At 33.3% G+C, this 9,836-nt stretch overlaps 1 protein-coding gene across 2 annotated transcripts; it reads left to right on the top strand.

The window, feature by feature from the left end:
- Positions 1-1,849: 1,849 nt before the first annotated feature.
- On the top strand, positions 1,850-4,625 carry LOC111021612 (alpha/beta-Hydrolases superfamily protein). 2 transcript variants are annotated; one of them, XM_022298625.2, is made up of 3 exons: positions 1,850-2,579; positions 2,951-3,506; positions 3,915-4,625. In XM_022298625.2, the coding sequence occupies exons 1-3, from the start codon at positions 1,984-1,986 to the stop codon at positions 4,359-4,361; spliced, it is 1,599 nt and encodes a 532-aa protein (XP_022154317.1). In that variant the 5' UTR covers positions 1,850-1,983; the 3' UTR covers positions 4,362-4,625. The 2 variants fall into 2 exon arrangements, with proteins under 2 accessions (XP_022154317.1, XP_022154316.1); XM_022298624.2 differs by having other exon boundaries at positions 1,852-2,579; positions 2,945-3,506.
- Positions 4,626-9,836: the final 5,211 nt, after the last annotated feature.

Below are 9,836 nucleotides of genomic sequence, written 5' to 3' on the forward strand. Positions count from 1 at the left end.
GTTAAAACTCCAAATTGACCATAATTTTTTATTTTTTAAAATAAACAATATGACATAACAATACAACAAAAATAAAATGTAATATGAATATGAGTGGGAAGTTATGTACTAATGCATCCTAGAAGATAACGGCCCCCAAATGTTTCATATGATTTGGCAGTATGGTCGACTTAAGTGGAGAATTTCATGCGCCTGCACGGGAATCGAAATTCCACGAAGGTCACACTACTCAGTCTCTGATTTAATCTTAAGGGTAAAGTCCGGGTAGGAGGCTTGTGAATTTGTGCGAAATACATGATAATGCAAACTTACAAAAGCAAATAATTAAAACACAAAATGTGCAATAAAAAAGGAATGGCCAAAAATATTTTATAACGGATAGTAAATGACAAAAATAAATGGTTTGATTCTCATAGTCCCCTGTGGAGTCTCGTGCAACATCATCGCGATGCGAAGCGGCTAACATCATCCTCTGAAGGGTCTCTTTCGAGATAAGGGTTTGGAGTCGCCATCAATCATCTAAGAGGTGTGATTGGTTGCCTATTTAAAAAAAAAAAACTTGGTCTGCGAAAACAGATTTTTGATTCGGGAGTCGACTGAGCGTAGGGAAGGTGTTAGCACCCTACGACACCCGTTCGAAAACGGTACTACATTTTGTCAAAAAATCCTATTATTTTATTGGTCCAGAAGAAAATATTTTATGTTTTTATTTAAATGTCTCATACTCTATTACTTCATATTTATTATAAAATATGAACTAATAATTATGAGTGGCAGGAAGGCTATTAGAAAAAAAATTTTATTATGATTTTTCCTAAACAACTTATATTTGCAAAATCATTTACTTTGTTTTCCAAAAATTTATTTAAACCTTATTAGAAGGTTTCCTCTTTTTTTAAAAAAAAAACTTGGTTTATTTTACTTTAAAAAAGAAATACATTTTTATTTTCTTTATTAAAAGGAACTTTCTTTTCTCTTCTTAAAAAAAAAAAAAAAAAAAAAAAAAAAAAACTTCAAAACGTAACCCACCTTTACTCACCGATCGTCAGAAGGATGGAGGTCGTAGAGTTTGTACAGGGTTACTCAGAAAACGAACCGTCGAGTCCTGTCATTGCTGGAAGTCGTCGTCTAGTCCGACCACCGTCTGGGCTCGTGATAAGGTAAGATAGAGAGGAGAAGACAAATGATGGTGGTAGAGTTGTGGAGAGATGGATTTTCTTTCCCTTTGGCCTTTCACGATTGTTTTTTTTTTTATTTGGTTATTAAAAGGGAATAGATTCCCAACCAAAATGATAGTAGGAAAAAAAGTTTTGTTTTAATGGTTTGATAAAAAATGAAAACTCGGATGGAGATTGATGGAATAAAAAAAAAAGTAATAAAAAAAAAGAACAAAAGAAAGAGACACAATGGAGGAAGCTTTCCCAGTAAAGTATGGAAAAAAAAAGGGTTTTGACCTATGGAGCTGGATGAGAAAGAACTAATAAGCTACCTATGTAACACTTTGACTAAGAAATTTTCAAAATTGCAAACATTTAATTAATCAACTTTTAACACACTTAAAAATAAATAAAACTCACTTGAAAATAAATAAAAAAAAACTTCCAATTTAAAGAAATGCTTATTTTTTTCAAAAAAAAACAAAAATCAATTTATTTTTATGTGATGCTTCCGTTATTTTTCTTTGTTTTCTCTAAAAACAATAATTTAAAAATAAAAAATAAAAACTAAAATCAGACTTTTTTTAATAAAAATAAATAAAATAAAATTTTAGTCGGAGCAGATACGAGGTCTAAAAAGGTATTTTTCTTATTCCTCTTCCCTCCCCACCAGACAACCTTATTTCATTTTAGTTGTAAATGCTCTTCATATTTCTCACATGATTGCCTCCCCTACACCATCCTCTCTCTCTCTACTTTTGATCTCTCTCTTTACCATTCTCTCTCCCCATCTGAAATTTAGACTCTTCAGATCTCAAAACCCACCATGTCCATGGCTACACCTTCTCTTCTACATCATTCCACCACTCCCATTTTCACAAAACTCACTCCATTTTCTTATTCCTCTCCCCTCCCCAACAACATTTCCCCTTTTCCCACAAAACCCACTTCATATAATTACTCAAAAAGTTTCCTTCCAACAACCTTAAAATCCCCATCATCATCTTCTTCTTCTTCACCTTCTCCAACAACTGTGGAGGATTTCGAAGCTCAAGAAGAGGAAATGGAGGAGGAAAATGATAGAAATCTTCCTCCACTCAGTGAAATCTGGAAACAAATTCAAGGTTTCAACGACTGGGAAGGCCTTCTTGACCCTTTGAATCTTCACCTTCGTAGAGAAATCATTCGTTATGGTGAATTCTCTCAAGCCTGCTACGATTCCTTCGATTTTGACCCTCATTCTAAGTACTGTGGCACTTGCAAATACCAAGCTTCCCAATTCTTTCACAAGCTTCTAATGGCTGATCGTGGATATCAAATCACCAGATATCTCTATGCAACTTCCAACATCAATCTCCCCAACTTCTTTAAGAAATCCAACATCATCACCCGGTCCGAACCCAGAAATTTTTCTCAGAACAGGTCAAATTTTACCTTGTAACTTTTTGTACACACTCGTTAAACCATAAGTTGGATTTCGACATTTTCGAGTTGTCTAATAGGACAAATTTTAGAAAGATATGGAGTAGATCTCTAGACTTTCAATTATGTTTAATCGTTAAAAAGTATGTAATAGGTTGTTTAAATTTCAAACTTGTCAGTAATGGAAGAGGGATTTGTTAGATATAAAATAGAAAGTATAAAGATTTATCAGACATTTTTTGAAATTCAGACAGCCATGGGATGAATTAACTTTATAGTTTAACCTATAATTTTTCAGATTTAAAAAGATAGGATGGGAAGTAAATTTTCTTAACGTTCTCATTTCTTCTTTGTTTCGCCTTCAGGAGCAGAGTTTGGAGTCAACATGCTAATTGGATGGGCTATGTTGCGGTTGCCACGGATGCTGATGAGATCAAACGACTCGGCCGCCGTGACATTGTCATTGCTTGGAGAGGAACGGTAACGTACCTCGAATGGATCCATGACCTCAAAGATATTCTCCAACCAGCTGGGTTTAATCCGAAGGACATGTCAGTTAAGATCGAATCTGGCTTCTACGATTTGTACACCATGAAAGAGAAGAACTGCGACTACTGTGGATTCTCAGCTCGTGAACAGATTTTGGCTGAAGTGAAACGACTTGTCGAGCAGTACTGCAAATTGGGAGGAGAACAAATCAGTATCACAGTCACTGGACATAGTCTTGGAGCTGCTTTGGCTTTGACTACTGCGTACGACATTGCTGAGATGAAGCTGAACATTGTCGACAGCGAAGGTGGGCACCTCACGGCGGTCCCGGTCACCGTCTACTCGTTTGCCGGTCCTCGGGTTGGGAATCTCAAGTTTAAGGAACGATGCGAGGAGCTCGGGGTTAAGGTGCTGAGAGTGACCAATGTACATGACAAGGTTGCTACTAAACTCAAATGCTCAAGTTGATAATTTACGTAAATTTATTTTATTCATACTGTAAATTCACTTACCTCAATTTTTCATTAATGTTGTCTACTCAAAGATAATTTAATGGTTAAGGTACAATTAACTATTCCTGACTCGAAATTCACACTTCTACAATTATTGTAATAATGCATGCTTAAGGGAAAAAAAAGTACGATTCTCAATCGTATTCTCAAACCTTTAAACCAAATATATCATTGTGAAATTACTATTAAATCCTAAAGTTTGAGACGCCACGAAGTTCGAACACAAACTCACATACTCTAATACTAATTAACATTACTAATTCTAGAAGTTTAAGCTGTGAAGGTTATAGTAATTTATATATATATATATATTTTTGTTCATATTCTTTAACAGGTTCCAATGGTGCCTGGCATTATAGCCAACGAGAAGTTACAATTTCAAAAGTACTTGGAGGAAGCCGTGGCATTTCCTTGGAGCTATGCTCATGTTGGTACAGAACTTGCATTAGACCACACTCACAGTCCATTTCTAATGCCAACAAACGATCTCGGATGCGCACATAATCTCGAAGCTCACCTACACTTGGTCGACGGATATCATGGCGAGGGACGGCGGTTTCGACTAGTGACAAAGAGAGACATAGCCCTTGTGAACAAGAGCTGTGATTTTTTGAGGAGGGAGTACGGCGTGCCACCATGTTGGCGGCAGGAGGAGAACAAAGGAATGGTCAGAAACAGCGAGGGGCGGTGGGTGGTACCGGACCGGTCGAGGCTGGAGGCCCACCCGCCGGACACCGCCCACCACCTTCAGCAAGTACTCAAAGTTTCAGCTGGTACTTAGGTTTATTATCATGGAGAGAGTAGGGTTGAATAATTTCTCTAAATAATGTCATTGTTATGAAAAGTGGCATTATGTGATGTCAATTAATGTAAATTACTATGTGAATTGAACTTTCCTAAATGGTATTATTGTCTAGGTACGGTTTCCCTTTTTGTTTCGTGGGAATTCACGATCTCTTAATCGGACATATGTGTCTAAATCAGACTCAAGTTAGCATGTACCATCTTGCTTTTGAATCAAGGAACTCACGACTTCTTGATCGGATATATGAGTCTAAATCAGGCTTAGATTAGCATGTACCCTTTGCTTTTGAATTGTTTTTGAGATATTTTGTTTCCATATATTTAACGGCGTATACAAATTCTTAATTAGTTTTGAGATCAAATTTATCTAATAATTAAAATAAAATTATTATTTAATTAAACATGGTCTAGGTAATATTTTTATAGTTAAATTACAAAACATCAAATCTCTCAAACGAAATATATCCAAGTCTATTGTGTCAAATTTGAACTTATACTTTATTTTAATTTAAAAAAATAAATTACAAGCAGTAATAGAAGTCTGGTGTGTGTATGTATGTAATTAGCTTGCACGTACCTAGATTATTCTCACAAGACAACTGCCTGAACGTACTATAGTTAAATAGGTAATATTTTTTTTATATTGGAGTTGATGCTTCAAAACATCAAGTCTCCCAAACGAAATATATCCAAGTCTATTGTGTCAAATTTGAACTCACACTTTATTTTAATTTAAAAAAATAAATTACAAGCAGTACGTAGAAGTTTGGTGCGTGTATGTATGTAATTAGCTTGCGCGTACCTAGATTATTCTCACGAGACAACTGCCTGAACGTACTATATTTTCCTAGATAAGTGGTCATGATGAGATTTGAACACATTCTCCCTATAAATTCTTTTGATTTATCTTGATCCGTTCCGACCAATAAAACCAACCCATGATAAAACCAACCATGATGATTCTAGAAGCATGTATAGGCATTAACTGTGTTGGACACTATGCTTTGATTAGGAGTTTGAAGAAAATTCATTCTGGATCCCCTTAAAAGTGACCATTTTGTGCACATTTTGTACTCTCCGTTGTTTGATTTGATGTGTAATGGAATTGGCATTACTAGGTTTAGGTTGTTAGGTTGTTCTCCAATAAGAGAACAGCATATAGTTTTATAACACTTTTCAACTATGTTTTTCCACTATATATTATATCCACATGGTGTGTTGTTGCCAATTGGAATAATAAGTCTTGTGTGAATTTTGTATCATAGAGAAAGGTTATAATTATAATATGTTCCTCCTATACTATGGATTTGTCTTTTTAACACTCTTCTTGAGAAACCTATTCAAAATTAATATGATATCATAAAATTAATTAATATAATACTTGATTACGAAGAATTAACTAAACATTAATACAAGTGAATCCAAGTATAGCTGAGTAGATAAAGGGATTATCATCTATGTTATTGGTTTTTCATCAACCCAATGACATAATATTGCACTCGTTGAAGCCAAAACCTGCAGAACAAGAAATTTTCATCCAGATAGAAGCAAAATTCTACATTCTAACCTCATATATATATAGAAGGGCAAAATAGAGACCATTTTAATCTCTTAATAATATTTGTTGGCCGTTGAAATTCAGTGTGGCCAGCCGGTGATGTGGTAGCATACTTCTGTGTGTAACTTGCAAGACCAAACTCAACACCAATGCGAGCCCAAAGGAGAGCAAAAGAGTATGTTGCATGATATTGCCTACTTTTGAGAATGATTGGACTCCTTTTATAAGGGAGTGATTTGGGAGAACGTGCTCCGTAAAATCCAGGTGGTATCCTCGAGTTAGCCTCTTCAAAAGATACTCTAACACGCAAGGTCGTGCTCCCGCTCAATGTTCAGTAGATATTCCATCGGGTGAACTCTGCCCATTAAAAGTAGTCAAGCTAGACTGCTCAATTTTGGGGCACGCGGACTTTTCCTTTGTGGCCTGTCGAATTCAGACTGCACCCGGAGATTTGTCCATGTGTTAACATAGAGATTCTTTCTTGTTCTTCACTCTACCCGTGATTGAGACCATATATATCAACAAGTGATTCGCGAGCACGCCGAGCACCATGTGGAAAACACATCCACAAATAAATCCATATGCAGAGGCAAAGAAAATGTTGTTAAATTCTAAAGAGAAAGATAGGGAATATAGTGCTACCTTTTGACTGTAGTGTGTGAGTGCACACCATTTATATGGAAATGGAAGTAACTTTTTCCCTATTGCTTTGAATGGCCAACATCAAGTCCTACATATATGCTCCTTTTCTCTCACCATTTCTTCTCTTTCTTTCATCACACACTGTCAAGAGAGGGAAAAAAAAAGGTTATTTTTAGATGGTGTTGGGTAATATGTGGCATCTAGAGATGTGTCCATCATATTGTATGTGTGATCATGGTGGCCTTTTGCTTTGTGCTTTCTTACCAAAATATATCACTCCCACACCAAGGAGGGCTTCTTTTCTAAGGGTCTTTCAAAATGCCCCCTCTACATCATTTGATTTGAGTACTCCTTTGAAAAATTTTAGGTAGTAGGTATGGTACTAGTACTATTTATTGTGAATCGTTACATTTCAGAGGATTAGAACATCTAGTTATGAATTATGGTGTCGAGGTTTCGAATCTCTCCTCTCCTTCAATTGGTCAAAAAGGGAAGGAATAATGTTTCTTCTGGAGGTAGGAAAATCATGATTTAAGTAGTGGACCTAAAGTTATGAAACTTGTGCGTGTTCAGTATTTTCTCGAATCGAATACTTTTCATTTTTCATTAATGGGTAAGGGTAGAGTTACGGTATACCCAATCTGAATCAATCAGTATATATTTTTTTTGTTTTAGGTCCCGCAGTCAAACTTGAGCAGAATATAGCGTTGTTTAAAAAAACCGTTTGGAATTAGAGCCGTCTTCAAAGAATTATTTATGAATGAAGAAGATTATAATAGTGGAAAATCATGATTCGTACTCGGCTATCTTCCTATCATATCTTTCATTCATACAAAAAGAAAAGGGACACTTGCAAATATGGCAAAAAATTTTAGTAAAATAAGCAAAATAGCAATCACATTTAATTTTTTCATTTTCAGAAAAAACGGAGGTTCAATTATAAAATTACAAATTCATCCTTTAATATATCTGTAATATATCTGACCACTGATATATATCTCTGATATACCACTGATATAATAATGATATACAATTGATTTACTTCTAGTATGACCATGATATCTACTCAACTTCTAACATGTCTTACCATTGATATACGTATGATAACCATTGATTTACCACACATATATATTTGATATGTCTCTAATTTACTGTTGATATATAAATGATATATCACTGTTATAACTATGGTATCTACCAATATAACTTCTTATATGATTATATGATTTATCACTAATATAACACTGATATATATTTGATATATACTTAATATACAGAATTTACCACTTATATGCCTCTGATATAACCATTATATCTACTAATATAATTATGATATATGTGATATCATACTATTATATCTAATATATTTTTCAGATGAAAACAATGGTGCAAAATTTTTTATTTTTTATTTTTGAAATATAAATTTATTATATAAAAGGTTTATGTGGACCATGCACGTCCAAAAAGACAAGTTAAAATTTTGATATACTTTATAAATTTAAACAATTAGATATCTCTTATATTTAGTATCTAATTAATATTAATATTGAATGAATATTAGTGATACAGTAATCAACATTATTGATAATATTAGTATATTAATCAACAAATTGAAATGATAAACTAGAATTTAAACAACTGATATACTACTAAAACTTAAACATTTGATTAGTTGCAAATATATTTAGTATATCATAAATTAGAAGTACATCAGATATATATATTATATGTATAATACGTACATTTGATGTATATCAGTGGTATATCTGATAATGTATATCATGGTACATCTGATACTGTATATTAGGGATACATCGAATGTATGTCGGAAGTATATCAAAGTTACATCGAATGTATCTAATTGGATGTATATCATATACAAATTTACATCAGATATATATCAGATATAGATTTTATGTATGATATATATCAGATATATATCAGATATAGATTTTATGTATGATATATATCAGATGTATATCAGATATAAATTAGATGTATATCAGATATAGATATACATCATATATATATCAGATATCATAAGGGTAAAACTGGAATAATAAAAATTGCAAAAATAAAAATTCAAATATTTTGCTATATTTGAAATTTTGAAAAGTTTGTGATATTTTTTGAAATACATAAAATGTTTTTACTACCCACTACAATTACCCAAAAGAAAAAAATCCTTGACACGTAACTTAGCCTATATTATTGAATTGTCATTATTCTTTCATTTCTAGCATTCTAAAAAAATTTTTAACATTGCATTAATTTTTGAAGAAAATATACTCTTTTGGTCCCTAAGATTTGAAATAGGTATTTATTTGGTCCTTAAAATGGACGCTTTTGATATTTGAAGTTTGAGAAATGGTTTTAAATAGTTCTGGAAGAACTTTGAGCGTTAGTTGATTAATTAATGTTAAATTGTTGATTCTATTATATTAATTTGACAAATTTATCAATTTAATAAATTTTTTTAATGACTGGACTTTTTTTTTCAAATAATCTATTCAATTTCCTTTCACCTGTTACGACAATCATATGATGTCCCCATAAATTTGGAATGTCAAGATTTAAATATGCAATACATGAGAAACACTCTACAAGGAGGAGATCAAACTCCAAATGCCTACATTGCTGACCTGAAGTTGTTACTAATCCAAGCTGGTTAATTGATAGTGGAGCAACAAACCATGCAACAAATTTATTTAAATGATGTTACAAATCTTGGTTAGCAAACAGAATATAAGGGAATGAAAATCTCACCGTAGGTAATGGATCTAAACTAGCTATTACCCAAGTTGGATCTACTATTATTAAGTCAAAAAGAAACAATGGTATGTCTATCTTCTTGAACAACATACTTCATGTGCCTCAATTAAAAGAAATTTACTAAGCATATCTCAATTGACTGCTGATAACCGAGCTGTTGTTGAATTTAACTCTTATTGTTGCTATGTTAAGGACAAGGAAACAAAAAGAATAATGCTGGAAAAGGGAGGCTTATACCAACTAGACCTTCCAAAACCCAAAAGATGAGAGTCTATCAAAAATAAAAGAGCAATGCAATCTACTCACCATGTTGCTCAAGTCAATTCTCAGTGTCAGTCTTTTAGTTCCCAAGTTCACGTAGTCCAAAAATCTCCAAGCACTTTATGGCACCAGAGATTAGAACATGTATTAAAAAGAGTCTTGAGTCTTGTTTTACGTTCTTGGAATGTTAAATTTCAACTAATGAAAGTTTTAGACTTC

This window comes from Momordica charantia (assembly GCF_013281855.1).
Source record: "Momordica charantia cultivar OHB3-1 chromosome 6 unlocalized genomic scaffold, Mcharantia_2.0 BLBB01000006.1, whole genome shotgun sequence".
Classification (NCBI taxonomy): Eukaryota; Viridiplantae; Streptophyta; class Magnoliopsida; order Cucurbitales; family Cucurbitaceae; genus Momordica; species Momordica charantia.